This window comes from Schistosoma haematobium, chromosome 4, assembly GCF_000699445.3.
Source record: "Schistosoma haematobium chromosome 4, whole genome shotgun sequence".
Taxonomy (NCBI): Eukaryota; Metazoa; Platyhelminthes; class Trematoda; order Strigeidida; family Schistosomatidae; genus Schistosoma; species Schistosoma haematobium.
The window spans coordinates 6199044-6216108 of record NC_067199.1 but is presented as its reverse complement, the minus strand read 5'-3'; the positions used below and the strand labels follow the sequence as shown (position 1 = coordinate 6216108).

Genomic DNA, 17065 nt, shown 5'->3' with positions numbered 1-17065 from the left:
TATTTCTGTGTGCATGTTCTATTATTCCATTCTTCACATGTCCTTTAGCTTGCTTTTACTGTCTACGTTTAGGTGTTGAGATACGCTTCATAAAATTTAGTAGTCTAGGTAACCTTTCTCTATGTTCCACTCCCTACAGTCAGTCAAGATAGATAAATACCTGAAATAACTTCTGTTGACTCAATTTGTATTTGACTGTCATAACTACCGTTACCCGACGGAGTCTGTCTAAATATAATATGTGGAATTAAATAGGGACTGTATATCCCATGATTCCTTTGTTTGCTCAGTCTGTCTAACTGGTTTGCTGGAGGATAAGCTTGCTTGCAATCAATCTTATTTAATAATACTTCGTGTTGTGACCTAATTGTTATTACGTTGAAGTGAAACGCTATCGAAAAGATGTTTGCGTCAATTAACAGTACGAAGATAGTCCGGATAAGTTAGTATTAAGGAGCTCACAACCGAATACTAAACAATTCACGCGTGAGACCGAAGTTCTTTGATTAAATCTCGCGTGCAGGATCGTGAACACGCACTGGTGAGGAGTCCTATACTGGGACGAAATGGATGTCCAGTGCTTCTAGGTTTTCAGTGATGCTTTGGCTTAGGTTGGTTAGTTCCTGAAACCTCCACAACCCATTACTGACAGTTACCTTCACTCCACTCTGTCCTGGGCCTTCCTTTCTAGTTCTATCCAATTGTTGTTCATTCTTCTCATGTTCGTTTCCATTTCTCGGCGTAATTTGTTGTTTGGTCTTCCTTTTTTCCTTTGGCCTTGGTGATTCCAAATGAGGGCTTGCCTTGTGACGCAGGTGGGTGCTTTCTTTAATGTGTGTCCTATCCACTTCCAGCGTTTCTTCCTCCGCCCTTCAGTATGCACGATACCTTAATTTTATTTTTTAGGTTTTCTTTGTTTTCTTTACTCTAGCTTTTACAATTTTTTAATATAGGGAATTGTAGAAATTGTTAAATTTTTTAGTTTTACAGTACTCTCTAGCAGTAATTCTTAAAGTTTTAGTGAGATGCAGTGACCGGTGAATTCCAACCATGTAGAGTATGAGACAAATATCGCCACAGTCATTGGTCATGAATTGATTGGCATTATAATTGTAAACCCCTCGACTCCAACTATGTTTTGTGAAGGTTAAGCCATCATGGCGTAATCGGCAGGTTCTATGTTTGACCCCCGTCATGAATATGTACCGTTCAGAAGTCCCAATACTTGAACGAAATGGTTGTTTAATACCTCCTGGTTTTCAAACGATTGTCTAACTCAACCCATCCCCTTGATGTACAACTGCTTTTTGAATAGTAGTTTACTAATTTTCATTTAAGCGTTTGGATGGTGGTATATTGCACCTAACCCTCAGATTTAAAATGTAAACCACAACCGAGTACATTAACCTATACCTAGTAAATTAATTATATTATGATTAGTAATATTAGTATTTAAACTAACCCTCATTTTTATAATACGGCACTGTAAATGAGTAACTATTATTGTATCTAACTTGTTGAATGTATTCACTGCTATTTTATACATATTTATTTTTGTACAAAAAATTACAGCGTCTACATGGAATAATTCATGAACGTGAAGCGACAAGATTAGCTGTTGCTGAAACTGACCAATTAATTCATATGATAAGACATGAATTACCCGAATGTGAGAAGAAATCTGATCAAATTTTACCTACATTACGAAATATTCAATTAATTAAAGCATTGGGTCGATTAACTGAATCATTGGTAAGTTAGTCAAATTACGATAGAACAATGAGAAGACGGAGTTGATCTGAAAAATGTGATGTATTTGCGCTATACATTTCGAACAATCTGGTCACACATATACTTGTCGAAATTTATAAAAGGGACTAATTGCTTTAGTCAAATTAGACAAAATTATTAGATTTTTGGTAATTTACAGATAAATATAAGTGAGATGTCTATTTAGTGACACAAAGGAGCCAGCAAACTTTACATCTGTTCCCTCTATGAAACAGTGTATGAAAATAGAAAACATGTGTTGACTGGAGGTTTTAAGATCATAAATCTCTTTGAAGCATTACCCATGTATTATGGAACAACCTACCAAGTAACTTGGGCTAATCCACATTTAGCCCAGGGTCTACGTTGATTACAACCAAAGTATAGAGAACATAAGACCTGAAGCAAATGTATATCGTTTATCGCATCTTTAATCACTCAATAATGATGTGAAGTAATGGTCTGAAAAAATTTGAAGTCTAGGAATCAAGTTAGTACTGTTGAATGTTACTCATTTATCATGTATGGGTTAATGTATTTGGTGATATTTACCGTCTAGACCATTCCCCTAAGTAGTCGAAACGAGGCTTGTACTTGTGATCTATTTTTTAATAGTTAGCATCATTAAATGTCATACTATGACTACTTTACATATATCTAGGTCACAAACTTTTACTGAGTTTTTGAATTAATCCTTGATTTTCCATGTTTTTCGTGATGACTAGACTTCTGTGAATACTTCCAACTATACATATTTTCTGTAAACAAGCTAGTTTTCATGTAATAAATGTATGAAATATCGTAAAGCGTTAATAGTACTCACGTCTGGATGCGTCACAGAGTTTAACTCAATCACACGTGTATACACATTGTTGACGAGTTCTAAGTGTAACTACTTATAACAACTCACTGTTTCATAGTAGTGTGCTGTATTAATTTATCTACCTACAGACATGTATTTTAAGTGACATTTTCATATAGACTGTATATTGATGTCAAAGCAAATGAAAAATTCCTTCATTGTAAGGTTTTAATGGTTTTAAATAATATGTCTCTCTTTCCCATAACCTCTTTATCCTATTTCTGCATTGTTAATTGTGTGATTGAACAATCTATCAAAGTTACTCAATCACTTGACTCCTTATGGAGTGTGTTTTCCAAATGTTGAGTTTTTCTTATCTTGTTGCAAATCTTTAAATTTAATAGTTAAACATATAGATATATATACATTTTGATTACGATACAATTTAACGGTGTAGATTCATTAACAGTGTAATATACAGCTGGTGATATTGAAAACGTTTATTTATAAAGAGTCATAAGAAAACATTGATTGAGATCATGAATAAATCAATGTTACACCACCACTGAAAAGCTGGAAGCACTGGATGGCTGTTTCATCATAGCACGGAACTCCTCAGCAGTGTGCATCCACGATCCCGTACGCGGGATAACAACCCGGGACCATCGATCTCGCTCACGAGCACTTAACCTCTAGACTACTGAGCTGGCATCCGACTGTGTTTATATCTAACTCCAATCAATTCATGATCTTGCGCGACCCTTCTCCCATTGTCTTCAGTGGGTAACTGCCTCACACCAGGTCTAAGGTCCAGAGTTCTAATCCTGCTTACGGGATCGTGGATGTGCACTGCTGAGGAGTCCTATACTGAAACGAAACGGCCTTCCAGTGCTCCCAGGTTTTCAATGATGATCTAACACTGATCCATTCACGATCTCAATCAAAACTCATCGATTTCCACAATCTTAAACTGATGATAAAAGAATTTAGCATTCTATTGTAGTAGTCAATTATTATTCCGTTAATACAATGAGAAGATAAAATTTTTCAGAATTTTGCGTGATTATATTATCACCATACACTTTGAACAATAATCTAACCACACATTTATATGTCAAGATACTTGTTTAGAAAAAAATACAAGCTCTAACTAAACCAATTGAAATATAAGAAACAACTAAGGTAATAAGGGGAAATAATCTGAATCATACAACTCTGTATAATGAATCAGTATTGCTACCAACTCAAGTGTAATGTAAGTACCAGTTTATTTGTTTCTGTCGACACGTAGTTAGTGGCTTCAACAAACCTTAGCGTTTGTATGTGGTTGTGGAGATTGTTGAATGTTACTGAAATCACGAAACGACTTAGCAGGTCATGAAAGTACTGGATAGTTTGGAGTTCTTTAGCAATGCTCATCTAACACCATGTAACCGGAAATCGAAGCCAGGTGCTTCGGTTTTGAGCCCAAGTACTTAGCCTCTAGGGCAATGAGTTAGGATGTAGTAGTGTATAAGCCTAACTGCAGTCAGTCCTACGTGTATTCATCCTAGACAACACTTAAGTAAGTAATCATATATTCACATATTCATTTTTCTATTTTCCAATATGTATTTTTTCTCTTTTTTAGTGCTGGCTCTGTTATCGTGTACTGAATTTAGACACATGGACTCAAGGTTCAAAAAAATATCAAATAAAATCTTCCATATCTATTAGTACTAATAGAAGTGAATCAGTAGTTGGTGGAATACGTACATCTTCTGATTATTATTATAATTCGTTTGTTTCTTATGCAAAAGAATTAAATCGTTTCTCAGAAGCATGTCTTTTAATGACCTATTTAGAAGTAAGAATACAGGCATATAACTATTTCGGTACATTACCTGATGGTGTTACTTATTGGTGTCCATTAGACGATGTTGATGTTGATAAATATGTGACAGATTTTCTTGGATATATTGAACAAGTTAAAGATTTATCGATACATACATTTAGTCGGCATAAATTTCGGTAAGTCGTACTGTAGTAAACACGAAAACTCATGTGGGCAAAACCAATTTATTGTTTTGCGCATAATCACGTATTACTGTTGTATAATATGAATATCATACATTAAATTCATTATTTGCACATCTGCCTTCAGTTGTCCTTTACATACTTCGTTCTTCCAATTCGATTGTCATTCCAATTCCTCCCTTTTCTTCTTTCTTTTTCTCTTTATTTCAATCTTCTTCTGACAGACAGTCCACTTCCGATTGATGCTACATACTACTTATATCTGTCAGTATAAGTAGCATGCACCATGTGTTTCCTTAAAATTAATTTATACTGTTTATTTCTGATTGGATAATGTACTGTTATTCTTGTTGTATATTGTCTGTTTTGGCCGTAAATGCTGAGTTGATTATAGAATTAATAATACTGTTATTGGTGTATTTAAAACTACATTTGTTGTGATACTCAGTGTCAGAGACTTCGTACTGATATACACTTTTTCTACACAAAATTCTGGTTACTAAAAATAAGAGACGTAGAAGGAGAAAAAACGTTCATTTGGCTAAATTAAATGCATTGTATTTGTAGTCCTTTTTATATATGTCGTATAACTTGAAAGTGAGAACCATTTTATAACCAATCACATCCACTTATCATTCGGCGTGTCTTTATTGGTTTACTGTCAAAGGACTTTTTTTTATTTATATTCTAGGATAATTTAATGTTCTATGAATCTCAGGTGTTTCAATCTTTTTCACTTGACTTGATTAGTTTTTGAATACATCAAAATTCTACCGAATTTGCTATTTTTGGGCTTATTTACCCTAACTTAGTTTTGTTCCCTACTCTAGTATATGTTACAGTTTTTACATGTGTTGTTTTGAGCAATTGTCTGATATCAGATTTTATCATACAAGCTTCTCATAAGTGAGATCAACCAGCTACTTGAGTAATAAAATCAAAAGTGAGTTGTAAACTGTATTAGCCAATCGAATCATAATGTGTGTTCAAGCTCATTTGTCAATGTACACGTGACCAACAGAAACCTTTTAGCCAATCGAACATATCTCCCCTCAACCGGACAATGAATTTAAGTCTTGAACAGTAGTGTGCATGGGTCAGTATTTCTCACTCATCATCTCTCATTCAACAGATCATATGATACCTATAAATTTGCAATGAAACCAAGTCTAAAACGAACAGATTTCGCAGAGCACGAATCTCTATTAAAGTTTCTAATTAATAACCTATTCAATTTCGATCTATTGCCTGAAGGTTAATTTTATAATGAATTCAATAATCCTATATTATTTAGTTGATCACCAGAGTTGGAAGACGAAAAACTGCATAAAAATATTTATTCAGTGAATTCTACATTGATTCTTTTTGTTCTCCATTCAATATCGTGTCACAGTGATAAAGATTTATGAAAACGTAGTATAAGACCATCGAAACAATTTATTTCTATATTTCAACACTCTATTCTGTTTGTTTCTGTATATGTATGTGTATACTAAACGGTTGCTCTTTCCTTGACTTTTCCGATCAGATTTATTTTCGATGGTCTTGGTGATTTCATTTCACAACTGTTATTACGTTTAATCCCACAAATTGAAAGAATGAATTCAAATGGTAATAAGAAAATGTGAGTGCTTTATGTTTATACTATTTCTTAGTAGTATAGTTATGCTATACGTAGATTTTACGTGAAAAGTGTAGATATTTGATTAATTTCTTCGACTTGTCACTAATTCGTGTAACGTTTTTTTAAAAACTAGTGAAATAATAAATGAGATTTTACACTTCTATATTAAACCGGAACTTTAGGTTTTGTTATTTCTTTTAAGCTCAATAGTTTCATTAATGTTCTGGACATCATCAGCGCTTACTTAGAAGTCAGCTGTTTCATTAATTCACAAGTGTTAAATCAGCCTGTTCTGATCGCTTTTTCGATGAATAGTTCACTTCAAAGGTTTTTCAGCTCTTCTTGTCCTTTTACTCTTACGAGCAATTTCTTCCATTAACCTTTTAGCAACTTGACTAGTTGTCATTTTCCTTATAGGTTGGGAAAAGTTGATTGTAGATTGACCTGAATACCACTGTTCTTGAAATTCTCTGTGATTCTTTGAATCTCTCTGATCCATGATTTTGATTATTCCGTAATTATAGTTCGTATCTGTAGCAGTCGGTTTCTATTGTCATTACCAGTCTATAAGAAAGGACAAAAGTCCTCTTGTGACAATCACAGAGGAATCAGTTTGACTAATATAGTGTCTAAAATATTAGCTTCAATAATACTTCGACGCTTAACCAAAGGTCATGAAGAGCAGACTAGAGAAAACCAGGCCGGTTTTCGACCTGGGCGTGGTTGTATAGACCAGATATTCACACTACGTTAGGTTCTAGAACGCAGACACACGTTTAGACGCCCCACAATGGTAGTATTTCTCGACCTTAAGGCGGCATTCGACTCTGTTGACCGTGAGGTTCTATGGCAGTGTTTGTCACTGAAAGGAGTACCAAAGAAGTACATTAACCTTGTAAAGGCTCTTTACTCGAACACAACTGGTCGAGTGAGAGCTTATAGTGAACTGTCATCAGGATTGATTACCTCATGTGGTGTTCTTCAGGGTTGCCCGCTCTCTCCATTCTTGTTTAACTTTGTCGTTGACGTGCTTTTAGAGATAACACTGTCCTCATCTAAATTTCCAGGTGTTGAACTTCTACCGGGAGATTCACTTGTTGACTTGGAATATGCCGATGACATATTTCTGTTTGGTGAAGACGCTGACAAAATGGAGAGTCTTCTGACCACTCTAAGCAATAACGCAAGCATGTTCGGGATGCGATTCTCTCCCTCGAAATGCAAAATGTTGCTTCAGGATTGGGTTGCATCAACACCCGAACTAATGATAGGAAGTGAAGTAGTTGAGTGTGTCGACCGCTTCATTTATCTTGGAAGTCTCATCAGCCCTTGTGGTCTGGTGTGTGACGAAATCTCAGCACGGATACAGAAGGCTCGATTAGCTTTTGTCAACTTGCGTCATTTATGGCGTAGGGGAGATATCCGTCTATCAACCAAAGGACGTGTTTACTGCACAGCAGTTCGTTCCGTCCTACTTTATGGCAGTAAAACGTGGCCGATGAGAGCAGAGGATATTCGTAGGTTAACTAGTATTTGATCATAGGTGTCTTCGAAACATTGCTCGTATATCCTGGGACCATCGAGTAAGTAATGCAGTTGTTAGGAAACGGGTACTAGGTAAGGATGGCAAATCGATTGATGACGTGGTGAAACTTCATCAGTTGAGATGGCTGGGACACGTGTTACGTATGCCCAACGACCGACTACCTCGACGTGCTATGTTCAGTGGTATAGGAGTAGGTTGGAAGAAAGCTAGAGGCGGCCAGACCAAAACATGGCACAAGTCCATGAAGTCACTGACAAGTGAACTGAGTCATGTTGGTATGTGTAGACCACCTGGTTGAGGACCGAGAGATAATAGCAACTGATGGCTAGAGACCCTGAACGACATGGCTCAAAATCGTTTGCAATGGCGCAGGTGCATCCACTCTCTGTGTTCTCCCAAATTCTAATCTTCTGAATTCTCCATGTCCCTTTTTTCCTCTTTCCAAATTTATTTCACTGGATTATACTCTTTAAATAACATCTCTAAACCCTAATCTTCCCGATTACTGCTTATACTCTTACTACCTCTACGACTACGGGATTTGAATCGACAACTGCATCTCTGTGCTAATGTGGTGTGGCAACTCGAACTGATGTACGTACGCACGGAGTTCTACGTTGTTACTGACTGACTGACTGAGATGATGACATGTGTCATTTTACTGACAGATTGTGTGAGTAGATGGAGGAGCATCCACTTTGTCCAATGTAATTTTTGCCACAGTTGTCACAATTTATTTTGTAGATAATATGTTTGTCTTTTTCACTTTTTTGCTTTTTAATCTGTATAAAATTGAAGTGTTTCTGTTGACTTGTGATTGACTTTGATTCCAAAGGTTTTATAATCCTTGCAGTGATTTTGTCGTTTCTCACGTAAGTTAGGACGATTTACGTTTTGATTTCTGGGTCTATTTTTAGCTGGTACGGTGATTTTTCGATAATGTTGTGAGGATAGCCATTTTTTCTTAGGACGGACAGAAGATGATTTCCTCTGATTTTTTGTGTAGAGTGTGCTGTAGTGCATTTTGTCTCTTCTGAATATATCCAGGAATGATATTTTGTTCACCGATTCATATCCTTCTGTAAACTTTATGTCTTCTAAGATGCTATTTATCATTTTTTGAGTATTTCATAGTTCCTATCCTTTGAGAATAACAAATGTGTCACCTGCGTAATCAGTGTTTCTTGCTATTCCTTGGTGTTGATGTTTTCAATGAGTATAAAGTTAAATAACCAACCCATTTTATTGTTCTAATAGGTTGGCTTGCGATGTTTTCATAGATCACTGCTTATTGAGAACTTAAATAGGGATATCGACAGAGAAACGTTTTCCGTTTAGTGATGCGTCGTGCTTGAAACGAAGGAATGGGTCATTGATTTATCATTGAATAGTAGTAATCAATATCACTTTAGTCTAATTATATTTTTTTGATGGCGATCTAATTCCACCTATCATTATTAACTGATAAAACCTGGGTTCAGAGTTGTCTGATGACTACTTCTAACAGTCTAAAGTCTGAAGGACTGGATCATCATGACTGTTGTTCAAAAAAGAAAAAATACTATATTACTATGTCTTTATTTAAATGATTATGTATATAATAGTTTCCGGCTGGTCTACGATGCTTGCGGATTCAGGAACGGTTGATCTATATCTAGTACAAATAATTCTATCGTGGACTCAATAACGAGACGTACATATAGTACTTCAAAAATTTGCCGACTATACAGGAAGATGATGAAGTTCAAGAAAAACTCTATATTCAAGCATGGGACAACTTGAAATGGTATAAATCAGCATATATGATAACAGAAGCATGATTTTTAGACGTACAGAAAACTGACAATCTAAAAGTAATAGCAATCAATTAGAAAAAGACAAAGATCATGTAAAAAGTCGCAGTAGAAAAAACGCATTTACGATTAATGTTCCAATTAGTATTTTAACATTATTAACAAAAACTGAATAGTTCTGTGATAATCTTAGATGATCTAATATGGACACAAAAATGGCTCAGTGGTCTAGTTGGTTAAGCGCATGGCACGAGACTGATAGGTCCTGGGTTCAAATCTCGCGGGGTGCGAGGTCGTGGATGCGCACTATTGAGGAGTCCCATACTAGGACGAAACGGTCGTCCAGTGCTTCCAGGTTTTCCATGGTGGTCTAGCTTCAATTGACTCATGATTTCAATCTGTGAAAAGTGAAAATAGCAATGATTTTTACTTATTTTTCTCAAGAGTAGATATAGGTGTTTTATTCTGTATAGTAGGAAACGTTATTTTAACTTATTTATTTGTAATCAATTATATTAAATATTATTTACCAAGCTTGATTAATTTCAACTGTTAAGCACTTTGATCATGAACTGAACACTACGCAGACATTATACTTTTTGTTCAACTTTGTCTTAAGATTCTTATCTCCGCTTGCTACTTTAAGTGTTTATCGTTCAAGATCTTAATCAGTAAGAATTCATATAAAAGAAATATTTAGAAGGCGTTTCATTTATATTCTTTGATAATCTAATTTGTAAAATATCCAAATTACTGCTAGTATTATCATGTTTTCTTCTTGAGAAGTTTTCATAAGTCACTTGACATCTTTAATTATGAACGAACTTGGGAATAAATCTTCATGATTCACAAGGCTATAATTTTGCTGTATATATTTTTGAATTCAGTTATGAAGTTATTGTCTTGACAATGCAATGTATCTTACCAACTACAAAGTCATTCTCATCTGATTAAATGGTATTTTGAAAGTGATTTTATGCCTGTATTTCTTTTGATCGTGATGAATATGAATTTTAATGGTCGAATTCATGAATCCATCTAAACTACACCATCATAGAAAACCTAAAAGCATTGATATGGGACTTCTCTACAGTACGTATCAACGATTCAGCACGCGGGATCTTCGGTCTCATGTGCGAATGCTTAACCTCTAGACCACTAAGCAGGCATCCATTAGTGTTAATGTCTAACTTTAATCAATTCATGATCTTGTGCAACACTTCATCCATTGTCTTCAGTAGGTAACTGTCTCACATCTATCACGGATTGGACTTCACTGATCACGATTTCTCACACTAGGATTTCGAGAAATTCATCCATCACTAGTGACCACATGATGATTATAATCAGAATGAGGGTTTGTTGAGATCGTAGTAATTTTATTAGTTGAATTCATGAGTCTATCTAAGCTGTAATTTATTCGAAATAAATTTGTTTACGTGTGATATTTGTTTTCTTTAAACAAACACTAATTTTTAGTAGGAATTCTCGAAATAAACTAGAATATATTACTTGTGTTTGTGTAAGTGTTTATTTATTTGTGATCTAAACATTAAAATTAACGTTTGTTTTCTTTCTTGTTTTTTTTTCTTAATTGTTATTATTTAGGTGTCGAAATGTTTATCGACTACAACAAGCATTGGCAACTTTAACTGAAACACATGAATCTGATTTAATTCGAGTGAAACAATTATATGAATTGTTCTTTTTAACACCTGAAGTAAGTATTGTTGCCTATAGTCACAAAATTTAATATTTCATTAAAGAAAGTTTTAATTCAAAAGAATAATTATTCGATATAAGGACTAAACAGCTGTTATACTCTTACAAGTGTAAAACAAAAGAAAAACAATCCGCCATATTAGGAAGGTTTTGATAATGTTAACCTGTCCAACTGACACTTTCATATGTAACATGTTTAAATGATAGATGTAGATTCTTATGTAATAAAACTATTCACAAGGAATGAGAAACCTGATGTTCATAGTGTGTTAACAAGTTGAAAGAAGTAGCTGGCGCTGTCGTGATGTTCATCTGATTGTTACCGGTTGGGTTTACAGCCCATCGATCAGAGGAGTTATGGTTTATACTTGCGAAGCCTGTCCTTATCAAGTTAAATATGTCAAGCAACTTTCTGTGTTTAATCACCGTTGTCTCCGAAGGATTACATACATCCAGTGACAACACTATGTTAGTAATGTGAATGTTCCGTAACGTGTATTTGGACACAGTGGCGATAATTTAATTACTTTCACCATCTTGAGACACCGATTTTGGTAGCCTGGATATGTACTACGAATACTTTCCCAGTGAATGCCATATCGTGCATTATTTGCCGACACTTTGACTGGTTGGAGAAATGGTCATTGTATATAGCTTGGTGTCATGGTATGAGTAGTAGTTATTAGTTATTGGTCCAAGCGGAGTATAATAGTATATATTTTTTTAATGAACTATATTAATTTTATGTGTAATGTAAATAATTTGTTCGGTGGTGATATTATAAATAATATAACAGATTTGAGCTAAAACGCTTTGAATTCTACTGTCTTCTATCTCTTTCACTTTAGATGCCTGGATAATATTACTATCTCTTGCATTTCAAATGTAACTCAACTCTGATTACATAAACATATATTTCATAATTAAATTAGATTCACAGAGGAGTTTTGTGGAGATTGTAGTAATTTAATAATTCAATTCATGAGTTAATTTAAGCTAGACCATTATGGAAAACCAAGAATTATTTCTTGGAGTTCTAGTGAGTTGCTCTGGCCAGTGGAGTTCAATCGGGTCTGTTGTGAGATAGCAAACCACTTGAGACGATGTTGGACGGTGGCGCAATTTCGCGGATTGGTTGAAGTTAGACATTAACACCGTTGGATGCCAGCTCAGTAGTCTAAAGTTCAAGCGTTCGCGCGCGAGACTGTTACGTCTTGGGTTCGAATCCCACGAACGGCATCGTGGATGCGCACTGCCGAGGAGTCTCATACTAGGATGAGTTGGCCGTCCCGTGCTTCCAGGTTTTCCTTGGTGGTCCAGCTCCAATTGACTCATGAATTCAATTATTAAATTGGATTCATTATTAGGAATAAATATATTCATATTTAAATCAGTTCAATTAATGGTCGAACTCCCATAAATTAGTTGCTATCTCATCCAAATGATTAAATCTAATCGAGTTGCTTCGATGAATCCAATCATCAATTAGTATTTTTGTATTGATCAAATATTTATGCAAACTGTCCCATTTATTATCTATCTTAAAGAGATCAAGGTGAATGAGTTGAGAAAAACCCTTTCTTTATCATTTTGTTTTAGTTTTCCTAATGCAATTAGGTGTTAACTGCACAGAATTGATTGTTTTGCAATAATATACAAAGTTTGAAATGCTGAATAGTTAGGCATCATCATGATATAACGACAAACTACTATTGTACAATAATACGATAGGAATAGAAATTTACGCCACTACTAGGGTAAATACTCGAACAATATGCTACATACAAACTGGTGGATCATGTTCTACCAGTTACACGATTCACAACCAAAAATATAGAATCAAAGATAAACTAGACAACACTACTTTTATTCAACACAATTACAAATCATCTACACTCATTAAGTTTAGAGTCGAAATCAATGGAAGAAAACCACATATTAAATAGTCAGTAATCTGTCTGTTCACACTCAGTGGCAATCATATTTCACGTTCAATAACCATATATTACATTGCCGAAAAGCGTTAAATTTAGGATATATATATATATTTAATGCGTTTGATTAATTTTGACGTTTCCCTATTTATCGTATTTTCTTTTTGGTGTCTTTTATTCGTTTGTTTAATAGGCAGTTGTGAATCGTTTAATGGAACATGGTATTGCATTTGATCATGCAGTATATGCTAATCTTTTTCATTTATATCAACGCAGTCATTCAACATATGCATATTCGAAAATACAAAGTTGTATCGGTAGACTGGCTACTGTTACACATAGTGGACAAATTTAAAAGAAAAAGAAAAAGAAAAATTCTACATTGTATCTCATACTGAATACAACAAAATCGGTTGAATTCATTCTCTTCTTGTTGACTGTTTACAAACAATAAAATAATTTACTTTTTTTATGACTAATTAACTTTTCTTTTTTCTTTTTTGTAATCAGTTTTCTTTTCTTTAATGGTTCTTGTTGTATGTATAAATATCAAACATTTTTTTTAATATTCTGTTGAATTTATTGTATTACCAGATATTGAAACATGCACAGTGTTTACCAAGGGGAAAGTTTTCAGAAATTGTGACTATTTGCATAGCTTTTTCATACTAGTAAATGTGACTAGTAACACACTTTAGTTGTAGGTTATTATTTTTTCAACCAGTGAAATTTCTAAAAATCTCCACAAAACCCATTCTGATAATAATAATAATCACCTGCTCACTAGTGACTGACTTCAGGAGATACTCCTGGAGTTCTAGTGAGAAGTCGTTACCAGTGGAGTTCAACTAGGTCTGTTGTGAGATAGGAACTCACTGAAGACAATGGTGTACGGTGGCGCAACTTCATGAATTGGTTGAAGTTAGACATTAACACCTTTAAATGCCGGCTCAGTGGTCTAGTTGGTTAGGCGCCTGGCGTGAGACTGATAGGTCCTGGGTTAGAGTCTCGCGGGGTGCGGGATCGTGGATGCGCACTGCTGAGGAGTCCCATACTAGGGCGAGACGGCCGTCCAGTGCTTCCAGGTTTTCCATGGTGGTCTAGCTTCAATTGACTCATGATTTAACCAGTGATAAAAATTTTTTGTAGTGCTGGTTGTCACTTGTCAACATAATGTGTCTGGAATTTTTAAAAAAAGAATTAATGATCTCAATGTAATTTGAATCGGAGTTAATCAGTGGCAGTATCAGAGATGTTATTATTAGTGTCCCCGGATCATAAACTATTGTGAAAATGAAATAGTCACTCTAAATTATCACGTATTTTTAATTAGTCGCATATCTGTTTGTTGCTAATGAAAATGAACGCTATTTTAACTGACTTGATATAGATGATAACGTGGTTAGAGATAATTGCCAATAGTCCTTGGAACTAGATTTCATGCTAGTTACCACTCATTAGCAAGGCATTATATACATTTTACACTGACAAATGACCTATCGGTTTATCTAAATCAACCTCAAAGGGACGTGTATTTAAGTTAGAATAGTTAATGATTACTTCTGTGTAATTGGTTTAAACGTCGTTGAAGGATAATTAACTTCTTTCTAGTTGCAGTCCTACAATAGATGCCAAATGCAACTTTTCGCTTTTTAACAACTCCATTTAATAGTTTCACGTACACAATTCATTTTACTAAAATAGCAGTATTTGCTAACTTTTATAGCTAGACAAGAAAATCTCACGTACATATCAATGATATACAGTTGGGTATCATTTTCCTATTCTGTTTCGAGCGTTGGTAGACCATTGTAAGCTATAATTACATCTATGCTAATCATCAATAATTTTGCATGTAGTAGCATAAAACCTGTAGGTCTATTTGCTTCTTGTTACCTAACCGATTGGTCTGGTGCTTTTCCAAAAACTGTGTTCCCACAATTCATAACCCAGAGGTTTCTAATGACTTAACATACAGACAAAATACTTTATTCTATCTTTGTAATATTTTCTACACTATCTAGATCACTATGTTTTAGTATTATAATTATTTTTTTAGGTTCATATGGTCATACTCTGTAGTATTGTCATAAATGATTGAAAATTATCCGACATACCCATTCGTAAATTCATTGATTGTTCGATAAACTTTGAACCTAATTGCATGCCAATAAATAGGTCACGCAAGTATTTTTTCACTTATTATTTTGAGAATACTATTAAGTGATATTCGGTTCACTGTTTTTAGTGAACGTGACATTTCTCATAGATTCAAATTCATTAGCAATCGAGTGATTAGCGTTTTTTCCACCTACGTCGAAAATCACACCATGATATACAAATGTATTCAATACTAGTGATGTAGGATAGAAATTTGTTGTTTTGATTTTAGTGCCATTTTATGCTTTTCATTCTTTGATCGTATTCAATCCCCATGTTTGGCTTTTCTTGGCAATTATTATTCTTTCCTGACCCCTGCTTCTCATCAGTTTCGTCTCGATGTATTGACGGAGTTCATAACAGCCTGTGGATACTTAGTGCATCGTAGGTTGTCTTCAGCTGGATGAGAACTCTTCAAGATATTGGTTGTGGATAATTATTCATCAAAATCGACTGAAAGTCACTACTAGTGTCGGGTTGTTCGATATCCAATTTTGATACGCAGGCCCAACCAGTCACTAGTAGAGGGAAGGAGTTAGATGATAGTTTATTGACTAAACTGAATTGGGAATTTATGTACAACCATTCATATATATGTCTATGCCTTAAGAAATAAAACCACCAATGGCTTATATCTTAGGAATGCAAACCTTTTTTGACCAATCTCGTACACTAATCATTTGATCGATTTCTGATTGGCCGAACGTATGAATTAGGTCTCAAATTCAAGTAACACCTTTAGTTTGGAAAGTCGTGATATCGCCAGCACTAACGGAGTGATTCAAAGTGAAGTTTCTAAAACCCAACTCCTTAACTGACTTACTATTGATTTCCATATCCCAAACATTTTCCACTTGTGAGCTATTTTAATTCAATCCATCTTTTTGCAACAATTTTTGACTGAGCTTATTTGAAGTAATTTCTGAGTAGAAAATAATTTCCAACGCTAATTACATCTCGCAACAAAATTAACCTACAAGTGTACTTACACTAAATGATGTATATCATTTCTCTTACTGATATAACAGGGAAATAAAAGTATTTTTCTGTTTACACAAATATACTGCCATTATCGATACGCTACACACAAACTGGTGGATCATGTTCTATGAGATACATGATTCACAACCAAACAGAAACCCAGAGTATAAGCTAGACAGCGTTAAACAATAATTTTATTCAACACAATCATAAACCGTCTACAATCGTTGAGTTCAGAGCCGAAATCAATAACAAGAAGGAAATCACATATTAAGTAGTCAGTAAGCTGAGTGTCTATCTATCCGTCCATCCTCAGTGTTCCATCATATCATATTTTTCCACTATCACACACCACTTTTTCTTATTCAGCATATAGAATGGGAGACTAGGTCACTATATTATCGTCATGTATAATTACTCGAAATGTTTCTGTATCATGATTTATTTTATTTGAACACATATATATTGGTACAGGAGTGCGCCAAATATATATGCGCCACACAATTTCAGTTTATTAATTGCGTGTGGGCTGCGATACTGCCCGAGTGCCCAGACCGAAGCAGGTGGTTATCTTATGGGGCCACTCCCCGAGCCTTTGACCTAAAGGTCTAACCCACAAGGCAGTGGAGCATCGTAAGGAGATGCAGTCCCATGGTAGCCGGTGACCGAAAATTGGTTCATACGCCATTTGTTCCCGCAGGATACTGGAGCCCATGT

At 34.9% G+C, this 17065-nt stretch overlaps 1 protein-coding gene across 1 annotated transcript in view; it reads left to right on the top strand.

Annotated features, from left to right (window-relative positions):
• EXOC4 (Exocyst complex component 4) overlaps positions 1 to 13832 on the top strand; it is a 46418-nt gene extending 32586 nt beyond the window's left edge. The window contains exons 19-23 of the mRNA XM_051215527.1: positions 1573 to 1752; positions 4203 to 4582; positions 6117 to 6212; positions 11160 to 11271; positions 13401 to 13832. Of these exons, the coding sequence (XP_051066051.1) occupies positions 1573 to 1752; positions 4203 to 4582; positions 6117 to 6212; positions 11160 to 11271; positions 13401 to 13562 (930 nt within the window). The 3' untranslated portion in view covers positions 13563 to 13832. The remainder of the gene's footprint in view (positions 1 to 1572; positions 1753 to 4202; positions 4583 to 6116; positions 6213 to 11159; positions 11272 to 13400) is intronic.
• Positions 13833 to 17065: the final 3233 nt, after the last annotated feature.